General features: G+C 37.9%; 1 protein-coding gene across 2 annotated transcripts in view; it reads left to right on the forward strand.

Annotated features, from left to right (window-relative positions):
- The window catches only part of Ten-a (Teneurin-a transmembrane protein), a 183,170-nt gene that overhangs the window by 116,654 nt on the left and 49,475 nt on the right, over positions 1–17,041 (forward strand). For both annotated transcript variants that reach the window (XM_086829327.1, XM_086829326.1), the window contains 4 exons: positions 9,606–10,814; positions 12,237–12,431; positions 14,630–14,839; positions 16,350–16,535. In XM_086829327.1, the coding sequence (XP_086685453.1) occupies positions 9,606–10,814; positions 12,237–12,431; positions 14,630–14,839; positions 16,350–16,535 (1,800 nt within the window). The remainder of the gene's footprint in view (positions 1–9,605; positions 10,815–12,236; positions 12,432–14,629; positions 14,840–16,349; positions 16,536–17,041) is intronic.

The following is a 17,041-nucleotide window of genomic DNA, read 5'->3' on the forward strand; positions in this document are numbered from 1 at the left end:
TGTTGTTTTTGTTGTTCTGTTCTCTCTGGCAAAAACTTTGCACATTAAAATATGTAAATTTTAATTTGAAACAAAAGGGTTGACGGTTGGCAGGCAGAGGTAAAGGCAAACCCCCCTTTGCCAACCGTTGACGGCAATGGCGACGATGACGACGCCGCCTCTGCCACCTTTTCCAGGTCCTGCTTGTTGTCCTTCCTGCCTTCTCCTCTCCCTTCCTTTGACAGCTATCCTGTCCTGCTCCTGCTCCTTTTTCCTGCGGTGGCCTCTGGTGCCCTGGCATTTTATCTAGTGAAACATTGGCACAACTTTTTGGACACTTTTAGCGTCTGTGCGTCGACATCTGGGCTGCCAGAGGTTACCCTTTTTTCCCCACATTTTCCGACACGGGTTTTCCTGGCGTTTTAGGTTTTTTTTTCGCTCTCTCTCCCTTTCTTTTGATAAATCTTACGCGAAGGCATTCAAATTTATGTGGCAGAAATTCTCTTCTAGTAACAAGAAAAGAAAATAAAAGATGAGAAGTGCTTCTTGTCGGTTTTGTGAGTGATTTGCGTTCAGGTAAACAAGTTTTCTTTTTGCCGGAAAACTTGTAAAAATTGTTTATTTATTAATTGAAGGGTTGACCTTAAAGGAACTTGATTTTATTTGAATTTTGGGAACAAGAATCTTAAGAATCTTCAGATATAACTTGAATTTTAATAGTCTCTTTGTTCTTTGTATTACATTTCCTACTTTTAAAGTACATTTAAGGTTTAAGATTTCCCGATCTCTTTATTTTATTATTAAATACTTTTAATAATTATCAAATTAAGCAAAGAATCATTGAATTTATTTCCGATTTTCTTGGTTATTATTAATTGAAGGGTTGACCTTAAAGGAACTTGATTTTATTTGAATTTTGGGAACAAGAATCTTAAGAATCTTCAGATATAACTTGAATTTTAATAGTCTCTTTGTTCTTTGTATTACATTTCCTGCTTTTAAAGTACATTTAAGGTTTAAGATTTCCTGATATCTTTATTTTATTATTAAATACTTTTAATAATTAACAAATTAAGCAAAGAATCATTGAATTTATTTCCGATTTTCTTGGTTATAATATGGTTTATATATATATTTCTGGCTCCAGCTGACAGCTTTTTGGCGCTTTATCATCCATCCCCCGGACTTGTTTGTTTGTGCCAAACCATTTCAAATTCAAGCCACTCATCTTCCTTTCTCTCCTTCTCTTAGTGTGTGTGCGTTTTCCCGCACTTTCTCCTTGATTTTCCCGCACCGCCTTTCTCACTTTCTCCCTGCGTTTAATTTATTATCTACGAAGGAGAAGCGGCAGCAGCTGCTCAAGAGTCGGAGGCACTGATTTACAGTTGGCTAAAAGCTGCGGCTTGTTTTTCCAGGATGAGGAGAGTGGGGGAGAGGTGGAGAGGGGGTGGTGGCCTTGCCTTGTGGGTGGGGGGCGGTGGCAAGGTTGTTGATGATGGGGCTGCGGCGGTGTCACACAGCATTGCAAGTGAACGAAAACAAATTTACAACAGAGCCACGAGTGAAATATATACAAATCTACATATATATAGATATATATATATAGGATATATATCTGTGTGTGAGAGGCGCCCCGCAGCCTTAATGCCGCCCATTCCGAGTCTTTTTTGTTTTGGCACAAAATGAATTTAAGTTGAAAAGTTGTGAACATTTTGTGGCAGGAGCAGCAGGAGCAGCAGGGGTGGCATTTTTCGGCTGCTGCGTGTGGATTTCACTGATTTAATTGTTGGCAGCAGCCAGCAGCCAGAAGCAGCAGCACATGCTGGAAATTTATCTTTTAAAAATAATGTATTAATTTTTGTGGCGCCCCTCGTTCAGCTACAGTCTGTGGAAAACTTAACCCCCATTCTAACCGCCATAAACTCATTTGTGTAAAAAGCTTTTGTGTGTGTGTGTGTGGTAAATGAATTTACGCTTCGCCTTTGTCTTTTCACGCTTATTTGGGGGTCGTTTTATGGTTGAATAGTTTCTCATGTGGGGGAAACCAAGGCACAGACACCGACACACTGCTAACAGGTGAACCAGAAATGAGTTTGTATATATCTATTTTTTTGCTAATATTTTTTGGCTCTTTTCCCCTTTTTGCACAATAATTTTCTATTAATTAAGCCAGAGAGAGACCATAAAATTAGCAAACACTTGCGGGTGTGCCAGCTGTGTTTTTTTTTTTTTTGCTTATTTAAAAACATATATCCATGTGTATGCTATATGTAAGATTTAATGCTCATATATACAGATATATACACAGATGTATATATGGCAGTGAGTGTGGAGCCCATTGTCAGTTAATTAACAGACTCATGCTGCTGCCTTCGCTTGTGTGTGTGTTGTTTGCCTTGTCAGCCTCTCACGAGTTGTTCTCTTTAATTTGATTTGCATATGGCAAACGGCCACGCCCCCTTTTTGAGGCCAAGACAAACAATCGCCCCCAATTGATGATAATGATGGAAGGATAGGCGGAGGCGTAAATTAACACAAAGAGCTGTGAAAATAAAGCATACACTTGCTGGGGGTAATTTTTAACAAATGGAAATATAGGTTTTAAGGAAGGGAAAATAGGGTTAAGGGGTAGAGAATTAGGCATACAATGAAGTCAATTAATTTATACTTACTTCGAATTTATAAAGATATATTTAATAGTTTAAGAAAGACAAAAGATAAAGCGAAATACAGCAATTTCACTTTGAGAACAAATTACTACTTTTTCATTGCCTACTTATGAGGGCAGTGTGCCATAAGGTCCTCAAGGGACAGAATAAAAGGTTTAAAGGGAAGGAAATTAGGTAGATAAGAAAGCCAATTAATAAATTTATAAATAAAAAGCATATGGAAACATTTGAAAATATTTTGTTAATTTTCTCCTAATAAATAGAGGAAAACTACAGAATTTCGCATGCAATAAGAAATCACGTATACGAGTGTAATTTTTCATTGCCTACTAATCGGGGCAGAGTGAGAGAAAAACTGCACAGGCTATAAAATCAGTCTAAGGGGTAAAGAATTAAAGCAGATATTAAAACCAATTACTAAATAGGGTATTTTAATTTATTAAGGAATATTTGAAAATATTTTTAATATTTAAAAAAGTGAGAAAAACTACCTCGCATACAAGAAAAAAATTTCATTGCCTACTTATGAGGGCAAACTAAAAGAAGACTCTTAAAGGCTATAAAATTATTCTAAACGATAAGGAATAAATCAGATATTACAGTCAATTAATAAATAAAGTATTTAAAATTTTTTGAAAATAATTAAAAATATATTTTTCTCACTAAGAAAAAAGTAAAAAACTGAAAAATAACCCTTTGAAAAAAAATCAAGTATACAAGGTTATGTTATATTGCGTACTTATAAAGGCAAAGTGAAATAAGAACTTCAAGGGCTATAAAAATAAACAAAGAATATTAAATAAAGCAAACAAATAAATAAGAATAGTTCTTAAAAACGATACCAAAACCACATTTAGCACTTGAAAGATGCTGTACAGAGCCCTTAAATCAGGCAACTAGACAGCTTTAAGCCAGCACTGTGTGGACTTTTGTGCATAAAATACACATGGCAGATAGCAGATAGCAGCAGCATCAGCAGCATCACATATATAGCACTGTGATCTCTGCATGCAGCTGTCATATCTGTCCCGATAATCGGCCGCAATGTCAGCAGTGTGCAAAAGGAGAGACAAGTGCAACCGCAGCAGCAGCAGCAGCAGCAACCGCCCATAAAGTTGCATAAATGTTTGCCCAGCGATTTACAAATGTGCCACTTTCTATCACAACAAAAGCAGCATAAGAGTCACTGTGAGAGAGAGATAGGGACAGGACACACAGAAAGAGAGAGAGAGAGGAACAGACAGACAGACAGACAGACAGCAGTTAATATGCTTGACTGGCAGCTGGCTCTTTCAGGATGCGCATTGCAGTAGTTATCGGAAATAGGTTAATCGATTTTTAAGCGGATAACTATCGGAAACTCATTCGATATGCACTGTTTCACAGCCAGCTGGAGGCCAGAGGCCGGACTTTTGCTACACTAAGCGAACAAGGATATAGATATATAAGTTTAAGCTGGGAAAATTCATGTTATATTAAAAAAATATTATTGATTAATTAATAATATTATGAAATATCTTTATTTATCAATTATCATATCATTAATTTGCTTTGTTTTCATTTACATTTTCTTTCTTATTTGTATTTTTGTATTTTATTTTATCGCAGTGCCTTTTGGCCAGTGCCAAATGGCCAAGTGCGTTCGTGCATCCATCTGTGTGGAAACTCCATAGCCATAGCCCCCTGATACGCCCCCTCCTTCCACCCCCGCCCCTGTGTGAGTGTGTGTGGTTGCATGCCTTACTGCCCTGCTACTGCTGCTGCTTTTGTTGCCTTTACTATTTTACTATGACCCCATGGGGCTTATTCCATGCTGTCCTGCGTCCTGCGTCCTGCTTTCCCCCCATCTGAGTTTTCCGCCCATGAAAAACCCCACCACCCCCAAACTGACCCCAAACCGCCTCCCCCCTTTAACATCTTATCGGCGTTGTCATTTACAGCAGCTGGCCTTGTAGTTTATGCGATTTTATTTTCATTTCACTTTGCGTTGCGGTTTGCTGGAAATTTAATTTGTTGCTGCCTTTGGCTCTCTCTCTGTGTTGCGGTTTTTCTCACAGTTTTCTTCCCTCCCCAGCTCAGCTTAAATTAGATGCACTGCCCGAAAATTGCAATATATATCTAGAATATATATATCTAAGAGATATTTAGCCGTGTTCTTAGCTGGCCATAAGCCGATTATGGCAGCAGTTATTACGGCAACAAGGAGCAAGTCTTCTTGGTTACTCAAAAGGTAACTAACTAACTAACTAAACAGGTTGCACTTAAGTAGCACAGGGTTAATTACTTGGCAGCAATTACGATGGAGAGGAGAGAAGTACTGCGGGGAGAGATAAATGGATCCTAATTGCATTGTTACTTACAGAGAATTTGAGATAATTGTAAAAGAAATAACATAAATATAACAAATTATTAGTTCTCTTTTACCTCTAATCAAAGTCCTTGAAAATGTCAATGTTTTCCTTCTTACATTTATTCTTACTTACAAAACATTCCTTGAATATTATTCATTCACCAGCAGCTAACATTCTCATTCAATTCGTTTTGATAATTGACTTTCGTCCTGGGTATTTTTCAATTTAGACACAGACAAACGTCACAGACCGCAATGTGTCCTGTCAAATGCATAACAAAAAAATAGAGATGGCTGGCCCATTTTCCAGAGGCTTCACTGTACCGAGGCGAGCTGCCAATTAGTGAATGGAATTGTTCATTTTTCTGCGGTTTCCCCTACTCTCTCTGTGTGTGTTGTCCTGCCTAGGACTAGCCTTAGCCTGGCTAGCGAATTATGCAAAGCACTCGGAAATTGTCCTGCTCGCATTTTGTGTTTCCATTTTCCCTTTCTTGATGTTGTTGTTGTTACTGTTGCTGTATTTTTGGGTAAATGGTGGATGTAAATGGTAGATGAAAAATGGTAAATGGTAAATGGTAAACATGGCCCAAAGGGGGGGGGGTGGAGTGGTCGAGTGGGTGGACCCAATCATCCGGAAATGCGAACGTCACGCACAACCGCAACAAAGAAAGTCAATTAGCAATGGACGAGAATTGAGGCGAAAATTCCGAGCCAAAGAATGTGTGTGTGTGTGTGTGTGTGTTTGTGTTTGTGTGTGTGTGGCTCCTCCGCAAAAAAACATGAGAAATTTGAGGAAAACACACAACCAAAAAACACTGTCGGTTTCAATTAATGCGTATAGGCATTAAAATCATTTAAAATAATGAAGGAGAAAGGCGGTTGAAATTTTAGAGATGGAATCAATATTTACTGTCTTTAGGGAATTTCATTTAAATAGAAATATAAATAGAAAAAGAAACAGTTAATAAACAAGATTTTTCATGATAAACATTAATTTATGTATAAATTATGGGGAAACAGAATTTATTTACAAGGCTATATGCTTATAATTCAAGGTTTTTTGGGGTTAACATCTTCTAAATATTAGAATAGTAATAAACAATACCACTGTATTCCATAAATCATAAATGAATATCAATAATTTAATATTATATATTCAATATTATATATTCAACTATTTTCTATGGATTTGTTATTCTATATACTTCAAAATTTCTATAAAGATATTTGGTTTGAATGTAATTAACTATACATAAATGATAAACAATCATAGAGAAAATCTTTGAAAATATCATTCAAAATACAAAACTATATTTATAGATTGCTTGTGTCTGTAGATCAACAAAATCTAAATCGATTAAATCATTTAAAAATATAGGGAATACAAATAAAAGTATTCTAAAAATATATATAAGCTTAAGAAATACATGAACTATATATATTAGAAAAATATCCAAGGATATCTTTCGATACCTTCTCCATATTTGTGCATTTTTGCACATCTTTTAATGCCCAGAAATTTCAAGCAAATAAAATGAGCCTTTTCTATGGGAATCTTGTGCAGAAGGCCAGAAAACATATTGAAAGACATTTCAATTTAAATTACACAAAACAAAAACACACACACACACATACTCGCACACACACACACACACTCACATTTGCACACAAAAAGGACATTTGTCACTGGCAGCCGTAATGGCCGGCGGGCGTGGCGCCGCCTTTCTATCGTCTCGTCCCAGTGAAAGGTGTGCGCATGTCGTTTAAATAAATTATTTTCCTCAAGGAGGTGCAATTAAGAAAATGTTTCATAAATTTTCCTCCACGTTCTGCCTCTGCCCTGACCCTGACACTGGTCTCTTGGACTCTTGGACTCTCGGACTCTTGGACTCTCGGACATGGCCCTAGTTTTCGGTGATGGCCTCTAGTTTTCTAACCCGACTGGAGCAATTAGGCAAAAGTGTGGCCAGGGCCAAGACCTGATGATGTGTCTCATTAGTCGAGAACTCTTTTATTCATGTCCTGGGACGAGGGATTCGAGGCGGAGCGAGGAGCTTCTAAAGTTATTGCCCACTTCGCAGGAGGCGGAAATAATTAATCGAACACATCCGTTGCACACCCTTTGAGCCATCAGGCAAAGGCAGCAACTGGAGCAGAACTCGAGTGGTTCTAAAAATAAAGCCAAAGGAGAGCGTGTGTGTGTGTGTGTGTGTGTGTGGGGAAAATGGGAAAATGCTAAAATAAAAAAAAAGAAAGTTAAACAAGAAGTGTAACGCGGGTAGAGGGAAAATCGAGAGCGGCATATGTCACACTAATGATGTACAGATGCACGGCGATAAAATATAACAAATTTGTTTTTATTTATTGGTATTTTTAGGTCAAATGTTAAAGGGTTTTAAAAGTAGAAAATATGGAGTATACATTTGTACTAAATTATAATGTTTTAGGTAAATTATTTCACCTTCAAATATTTTAAATAATTTCAATATTTTTCTTCGTGCTTCTCCTTGAAGTTATCTACAAATCTATACAACTTTAGCTTGGCTTCTTCGCCATATAAAAAAAAGAACTAACTAAATAACCATTAGCGAGAGTAAAAACATGGGGGTGGTAATGAATGGATCTATATATATTTTCTTTTTGGGGGGAAGGAGAACCAAATTGTAATCAAATTTAATTGGTGCAAAAGAAACCAAGCTGGGAGGAGAAGGAAGCCCGAAACCCGAAACCAAACCCCAAAAGAAGGGCAGGAAATTTCCCATTGTTTGTTATTAAGGAAGGGAGGCCACCACTCGCAGGACACTCGAATGAAAAGCTTGTTAACTTAATAGAACCAACTGGGCCGAGGGAGAGCTCTTAATTTATTAATGATACTCACCATATTCCTTCAATTTTCTCCCCTCCCACGCCCCCAAAGGAGAGATCCCTATTTCCCGTTGAATTGGTTTACATGTCAACGAAATATTTGGTGTCCTGTTCCAGGAATTGGTATTGGAATCGGTAGCCATTCATATATACATTTATTTATTTGCCTTAAGTTTTATATATAGCTGCCATATCGAATATGTCCCATTAGCATAATTTCGATCGATATACGCTTAATGGTTAATTGCTAGACTGGGTTTTTTTCCCTGTGAGAGATGATTTGAGCCACTCGATGATGGGTTTGGTGGGTGAGTTCCTGGTGATTGATGACGTGATTAAAGCTGTCAGAGAAATCTCAAAACAAAAAAAAGTGTGTACTATAAATACATTACAGGGAATCCTTGGACAAACTTGGAGTTCCGGGAAAATACTCTAGCTTCTCAGGGGAATGTTAAAATTTAAATCAGTTGAAATTGGATCCTAGTTAAGCTAAAGCTTTATTTAAATATTTATTAATAAAGCATATTGGTAAAAATAAATTACCACAAAAAGGAATCCCTCTAAAGAACTCCACCAGCTTAAGCCAGATTTTCGGTTTCAGTCCCTCAATCATTTGGCTCGCTTTTTTATTTTTTGCATGTCCTGATGGCCAACAGGCAGGACCAAGACCAAGAGCAGGACCTGCTGGCGCCGCATTCCCACTGCCAAATGGCCATAAATTGCCGGCCATAGTTATCGATAAACGATAGCCAGGACCTGCCTCCATTTTGCCCAAGCAAAATGCAAACGTGTTAACAACGGCCACTTTCTGTGTGTATGCTGGTGTGTGGGGTAGTTTTTGATTTATACTCGTGTGCATATTAATATGGCGTTAAAATATGATGCCAAAATTTATGTGTGAAAAACAGGGCGGTGCAGCAGCTGAAGCCACCAACTACAGCACCACAGAAGACATTATTGCGATTCTCTTGGCCCGAATGGCAGCATGAGGACCAAATTTATGACCATCTCTCTCTGCTCTTGCTCTCTCTTTCTCTCTCTCTCAGTGTCTCTGTCTCTGTCTCTGTCGATTTATGGGCGCACATTTGGCCAAAGCCGAATCGAAAATCCAGCCAAGATGAACGCAAAGCAGCCGGCTATATGGTGTTTCATCGGAACAGGCATAATTCAGACCTTTAATTGCACTTTTTTTGGCATAAGCAATATTCAATATATATATAAAAAAATTATATTTATATATAAAATGCCAATAAAGACAAGAAGATATTATTTAATATTTAAACTTTTCATTTTGACATATACTGATGGGTATTTTCAATAAATATCTGTTGGTAATGGATATCGAAATGATGAAACTGCATTTAATATATCGAAATAATCGATAAATACATTTGGATTAAGAACAAATACTTGAAGATGTTATTTAATTTTAAAATTTCAATTTTGGCATATACTGATAGGTATTTCCAATTCAAATATGTGCTGGTAATAGATATCGAAATGATGAAACTGCAATTAATTTATCGAAATTATCGATAAAATTATTTTTGGATTAAGAACAAATACTCAAAATTCAATAAAAGGGCAATGCTTTCAATATATTGCAATCAATTCTTATAATAGTAATCTTATAATATTAATCAATTCTTAAAATATTAATAAATTTCTAAATATTTTAAAATTTTTGTTTACTGAAATATTTTCTAACCTTATTTTTCTGAATTTTTGTGATCCTTTTGCAGCAGTCAACTCGATGAAACCGAACATGGACAGTACCAATTGCATTTTAGTGCAGGACGTCAAGTCGCAACCTCACGACCTGCGCGGCGGCCTGGCCAAGGCGAATGAGAAGGGTGTGGCCACCGCTTATCCCACGGAGGAATCGATACAGACCAGCACCTCGGACCACAATCACAACCATCAAAATGGCCTGAATGCGGCGGTGGGCGGCGGAATTGGTGGCGTCGGTGGCAATGCGGGCATTCAGCAGCAACTCCTGTTGCAGCAACAGCAGCCGCATTCGATTAACCAACCGCTGACACCGCTGGATGCAACCAATACCCAGCTGCAGGATCATCAGCAACTCACCTATGGCGGCGGCATAGCCGGCTCGAATGGTGGCCTAAATGGCGGACTCGGCGGTCAGTTGCTGCAGCCGAACGGAGGACTCGGTGGCCACCATCACCATCAGGCACTGCAGCCGCAACTGGGCGGCGTCGTCGAGCTGAAGGAGTTCAACGAGGCCTATCATGCCACCATACCCGCCTATCAGTTCTGGACTCTGGAATTCCGCAACAAACATCCGGCCTTCATTAGATTCAACTTCACCCTTCCCTGGGGCGCTCACTTTGCGGTCTATTCCCGCCGGAATGTTGCGCCCTCGGTGACGCAGCACGACTTTGTGGAGTTCATCAAGGGCGGACGTCTCGATAGTCATTTGCGACATCGTCGCAGCTCCAATGGATCCATCAATTCCATTTCCGCTGACCAACAGGATGTGGAACTGTACCGGGAGGAGGAGCGCGACAGAAGTCATCTGCTCGAGGAACACGATCGCGAAGATTCCGAGCTGGACGAGAGCCACAGCTTCGAGTCGAGTGAGGCATACGATGTGGAGACACCGCTGGACACTGCCAAGCAGCATCTGCAGAGGATCGGGAAGCCGCAGGGTAGCCATTGGCTCAATAAGAGATCCGCCGGCGATTCCGGTCTCCCCGCTCTCGATGTGGACGCCATGACGGTGAATGTCTCTCTGCTGCAGTATCTGGACACCGGGCTATGGTTCATCTCGGTCTACAACGATGAGTTGGTGGCCCATTCGGTGTCCCTGCTGGCCGAGGAGGCCGAGGGTGTTAGCACCACCTGTCCAAATGATTGCTCCGGACGTGGCAGCTGTTATCTGGGCAAATGTGATTGCATCGATGGCTACCAGGGTGTGGATTGTTCGAAGAGTAAGTGTCTTCCATTTATTGAGCTTTTTTGGGTGTTGATTTGTTTATTGTTTAAAAAAGTGGGAAAAGGATTAATTGAGGATTTCATTGTAGTCTTATTTTGTCTTATTGATTTAATATTGTTATGTTATTTTACTTTTATGTGAGTGTACATCCACGGTGAAGTAACTTCTTTGTCTTTAAGTATACCCTTTCAAGGACATTATTATATCAGCCAGAAGCTTGTAACTAACGAAGGAGTCATTTCCGAACCTATAAATTATATATATTCTTGATCAGCATGAAAAGCCGAATCGATCTAGCCATGTTTGAGAGTAAACAATTTTTTGACATTTTTTTTTGATAATTTTGTGAATAAATTTCATATTGTTAAATGGTCAAAAATTGAGAAATTTTAAATTTAGTAAAACATTAAATCTGAATATGCAGTTTTATAAACCCTATGAAAAGTAGCACAGAACAGCTTTCCGAATTGAAATTGATGCATTTTTGGCTTAGTTATGAATTTTTAAACTTTGATTTTTTTGAAAACAATTTCATATAAAATATCTATAAATATAGGTATTATAATTTCAGTCAGAAGCTTGTAACTCTTGAAACAGTAATTTGCGACCCTATAAATCATATATATTCTTGATCAGAATCAAAAGCCTAATCGATCTAGGCATGTTTTGTTGAATTTTATTTTTTCGAAATTATTTTCGAAATTTTTTGACTATATTTGTATATTGTTAAAGTTCCAAAATTTGACAAATTTTGAAATTCATTTAATTTTAAAACTAAGTATGCAGATTTGTAAAACCTATGAAAACTAGCACAGAACAGCTTTCCGAATAAAAATAAATTCATTTTTGACTTTGTTATGAATGTTTAAAACCTTTGATTTGGCGAAAAATTTTCATATTAAAATATCGATAAATATTGACTCAAAGAGTGGTTTATTATTTGAGTTAGAAGCTTATATCTCACGAAGGAGTCATTTCCGATCCTATAAATCATATATATTCTTGATCAGCATGAAAAGTCGAATCGATCAGGACATCTTTGGAAGAAAAAAAATTTTTTAATTTTTTCACAAATTTTTATCTTGAAATTTGGCAAACAAAAAGTTGGCAAAAAATTGATTTTTTTAAAATATTTTTTTAAGTATGCAGATTTGTTGCACTACTAAAAACTAGCATAGGAACGCTTTCCGAATTAAAATTAATCAAATTTTATATCGATATAGAATTTAAGCTTATTTATGTTTGATTTCTGGTACGATTTCAAAGTGTTTTTAAACCTTGGTTTTCCAAAGTTAGTTATCGTTCTTATTTTATTTTGTTTTCCCCACTGACTGACCCCAAACTCACCGGGCTTTTCTTGTTAAGCATTTTCACTCATTTTTCACCATTTTCCTTCATTTTTTACTTTATTTTGCAGGCGTCTGTCCCGTTTTGTGCTCGGCCCATGGACACTATGGCGGCGGGGTGTGCCACTGCGAGGAGGGCTGGAAGGGCGCCGAGTGCGACATTCCAGTGGGCGAGTGCGAGGTTCCCAATTGTTCCAGCCATGGACGCTGCATCGAGGGCGAGTGCCACTGCGAGCGCGGCTGGAAAGGACCCTACTGCGATCAACGTAAGTGTCAAGGACTCTCTCTGTCTTTCTCTTTCTCTTTTTAAAGAAGTACACTAAGCTTTAGGAGGGGCTATTCTATGAGATTTTAAATTAAAATGCAAGAGAAAGTTAATGGAAACTCCTCATGAGGAATTAATTTATAATTTGATTAGAAAATTGTTTTATTTTATGTTTTATATATATTTATAAAGCTTATGAATTTTCGCTCAGTGTCCTTCTGTGTCTGCCTTCCGCTGACTTGGCATAAAAATGCTAAAATTATTTATTTGCCTTGTTTGCAATTTGGTGCCAGGCCTCGGTTCCGGGGTTCCCATGTTGACACTGCCCGATAAGGACACCGCCCCCTGGACAAGGACACGTGGTGGACGGCCCAAGTGGATGCCAAAATATTTCAGTTATTATGCCGACACCTCCACCACACTCTCTCCTCTCTCCGCTCATTTCTGGGGGTTCCAAAAAATATTCTGGCTCCTGAAAATTGACAAAGCGAAGGAAGCAGAGAAATTCCAACAATTTTTACCGACTCTTCGCACGGGTTTTCCCCGTAGATAGCTTTGAATTAGCCTAAAAGCAGGCAACGAAAGACGAGGCAGCATTTTAAAGAGGAAAAAGGCAGGACGAAAAGGACTGTACAAAAAAACAAGGAATTGTTAAAGGGAATGTGCCAGAAACTAAGAGAATACGAATTTCATGTAGAAAATACCCTTGGAAACAAGTTTACAACTTTTCACTTTGATATAAATGCAAGAATTTTCTATTTATATATTTAGCAAATTAATAAAACTCAGGGGTTGTAATTTATAGCAATTAAAAAGTAAAAGTTTCATTGGATTTTAAATTTAATTAATATATTTTCCCATGATTCGGATGTATTTCTTTTTTGTAACTACAAAACCCATATACCCCGTTGTAAAAGTAACACAAAAAGTGGCACATAAAATATGCAATATGCAACAATACGTGGAATGTGTCTGTGTTTGCTGTTCTCCGTTGTTGTTGTTGTTATTTTTTTTTTTTGTTTTTTGCACATTTTTATGTACTTAAATATGGGAAGGAGCCACAGGACCCTTGGCATACAAACAAAAACAAACAGGGACAAACAACAAACAGAATCCGAAACAGAAACAGCAACAGAAGCCAGAAAATAAAAAGGAGAGAGAAAAATATAACAGAAGTAAAGGAAAAGCGTTGAGCAAACATAAAACGTATAAAATCGAATTTATATGTCGAGAGCATATTTCTCATACACGAAAAGTAAAATATCAGGCAGGCCACAGGAAAAAAGGGAAAAAAAGGAAAAACGGGAAAAAAGAAAAGCAAAAGTCGCAGCAAAAAAACAAAGCAAAGGGGCAGTGGAAAAATTGCAACAACTGCGCAAAATTACCAACTTGAACTAAACTGGAATTTCATTTTAATGACCACTTTCGTACGTGTCTAACATACTAATCATGTCATGTGTGTGTGTGTGTGTGGAAGTTGGCCAAAAGGAAAAACCAGGAGAGAGAGAGGGAGGAGCACCTAGCCAGGATAGCAAAAAAGCTTTTTGTTTAGCCACGACTGTCACGATTTCATTGCTCCACCAAATATGGGATATATATATAGAGAAGAGAGTATATATGTTTTATTTCTTGGCTTGTTTTTTCAGGGAATTAAGTGGAAACTAACCCTATAAAATAAGAAAAATTACCTATAGAATAACTAAGTCTAAGGTACTACACCTAATAAATTAATTATTTAAAGCTTGATTTCGGTTAGGAAACATATATTTCTCATGGAGTTTGCTGCAAACTATTATATTTAATATATTTTATAGAAGGAATAGACTTTTTTATAGGGTTTTCTAGTTAAAAATCATGGAAATATTATAAAATCTGGGATAAACTTTATATAAAGCAGTACCTATAATATTTTTTAAACCAAAAACAATCCAATATTGACAAGCCCTATTAATCATATATCTCCTAAAGCCATGTTAAGCAATTTCCACTGTTTAAACCTCTCTCTCTACCCTATGAGCTTTGTTTTTTTTCATGTGTGTGTTGACTAACAATCGTTTTGTACTCTTTCTCTCACCCCAAAAAAACCAAAAAACCAAACCAAATGCTGACCTTTTACCCCCACCGCCTGCTCTGATGTTGATGTTGATGTTGATGATGATGATGATGATGATGATGACTTTGATGATGGAATCAATACAGACGACTGCCTGGACCCACTCTGCTCAGGACACGGCACCTGTGTCGCTGGCCAATGCTATTGCAAGGCAGGCTGGCAGGGCGAGGATTGTGGAACCATTGACCAGCAGGTGTATCAATGTTTGCCCGGTTGCTCCGAGCATGGAACCTACGACCTGGAGACGGGACAATGTGTCTGCGAAAGGCACTGGACGGGACCAGACTGTTCTCAAGGTGAGTAGTAATAGTTCTCAAAACCATAAACCTTTCCCGAGATATTTTCAATGTTTTAACAAATGAAAACCTGACTAAAACCTGAAAACCTAAACTAACTATAAACTCTAAAGTAATTGTGTGTACTTTCTGCACTTGAAAGTCCTAATTTTGTAGCCTTAAATTGTACAATTACTGAGGCAAGGGGTCGTAAAGCATAGTAGCCATAAAATCAGGTATATATAACCGGGGCCAATCACTCTCGAGATCTGTCAGATATATATATATACAATATATTGCTGCTGCCTGGCTTCCTGCCATGGCTCCTGGCGAATATGATGATGTTTTATGGCCACAACTAAACCCGAAATTAGAATGGAATGCTGAGCCATAAAGCCGGGACTTCCAATTAGGCCCACAACCGGGGTTCATAATCATGGAGAGAAGAAGCCGAAGCTGGAGCTCAATAAAAACAAGCAGCTTATGGATGCCACCGAAGGCCAAAGGACACGGACACGGGCACGGGCACGGGCACGTCTCGCTGAGGCACGCACTTCTAATTTGCTTAACTTTTTAGCACCAGAAAGGAGGCAGAAGCCAGGTGGCAAGTGGGAGTGAGAGTTTAGGACTCTTAGGGGCGGGGTGCATACTATATAGGATATATATGTATATATATATGATGTTGGGGGTAGCCCAACATTGACGACTCCTTCCGGCGTAATGAAGCAGAGAGTCTCATAAAAATTCATTATTTATTTAATACGCCAGGTTTGGCACAGCAAAAGGAAAGGAATAAAAACACAAACACAAAAGCAAATAAAATAAATTTACGCCTGCGACCAAAAGTCGGAAAAACAACCCCCGGAAAAGCTCAGATTATGAACTAAACCATAAATTAAAGCTGCAATCCAAATCCAAAATTCCAGAGGAGAGATAAAAACTGAATAAAACATGCTTTGATTTTTTGAGAAAGAAAAGCAAACATAGATGAAATATATTATTAAGCTCTTGTAGAGAAAATCACAATTTAAAAGCCATAAAAAATAAAACAAGTCAAGCAAATCATGTGCCATGCTTCGATCCCTAAAGTAACCCAACATGAAGTGAAAACGCAGCCCGTGAACCAGAACAGTTGACCATTTCCAGCTGGGAAAATCCACGGGAAAACTTCCTCTTTCTCTCTCTCTCTCTTTCGGGCGGAGTGTGAGTCTTGTTAGCAAAGTGTGCCACCACGTAAATGTTACATTTATAATGCTGTTTTTATGGTTCCCTTTCCCCCAACTCAAAAGTTGCGATGAGAGACTGTGTCGCAGAAGCTTTAATGAATTTAAATGCGCACAAGTATGAAAATTCCAGCAGAAAAACCTCCTCTGTTTGAGGAGAAGAAAGTGTAATAAGCTTTAACTTTAATTGGTATGTGTTGTCAAGTATTAGGAGTTTCATAAATATTTTAAAATACAATTTAAGCAAGCTGTAAATTGAAATGAACGTTCTTTAATTCCTGTTTCTTCCATCGATTTCCCGTTCACAGCTGTCTGCAGTTTGGATTGCGGCCGGAATGGTGTTTGTGAGTCCGGAAAATGCCGATGCAATTCCGGATGGACCGGCAACCTGTGCGACCAGCTGCCCTGCGATTCCCGTTGCTCGGAACATGGCCAATGCAAGAATGGCACCTGCGTCTGCTCCCAAGGATGGAATGGCCGTCACTGCACGCTGCGTAAGTGTACACATTTTATGGTTTAGTTTATGGTTTTATGGAAACAGAGAAAAACTGGGAAAGGAAGCCATCTCTGGGAAGCTGAAATTTCTATATCCTTGCAAGGAAAATCCCCCCTAGATCAGTCAAAAATGCATCAAATTGCAATCGGAAAGATTTTATATGTTGGTTTTTATAAGGTTCATAAATCTGCATACCACCATTCTCTGAACCTATTATTATTATTAATAATTTAACATATATGAAAAATTTTCGCCAAAACTAAGTTTTTAACCATTCATAACTAAGTCAAAAATGCATTAATTTCCATTCGGAAAGCTGTTCTGTGCTAGTTTTTATAGATTTTACAAATCTGCATACTTAGTTTTAAAATTAAAAGGATTTTAAAATTTGTCAAATTTTGCAACTTTAACAAAATAAAATTTTGACATAAAATTTCGAACAAAAATTCAAAAAAATATTTTTTCACCAAACATAGCTAGATCGATTCGGCTGGTAATGCTGAT

The sequence above is a fragment of the Drosophila serrata genome, unplaced genomic scaffold, assembly GCF_035046125.1.
Source record: "Drosophila serrata isolate PLE 108 unplaced genomic scaffold, ASM3504612v1 contig_190, whole genome shotgun sequence".
In the NCBI taxonomy this organism is placed as follows: Eukaryota; Metazoa; Arthropoda; class Insecta; order Diptera; family Drosophilidae; genus Drosophila; species Drosophila serrata.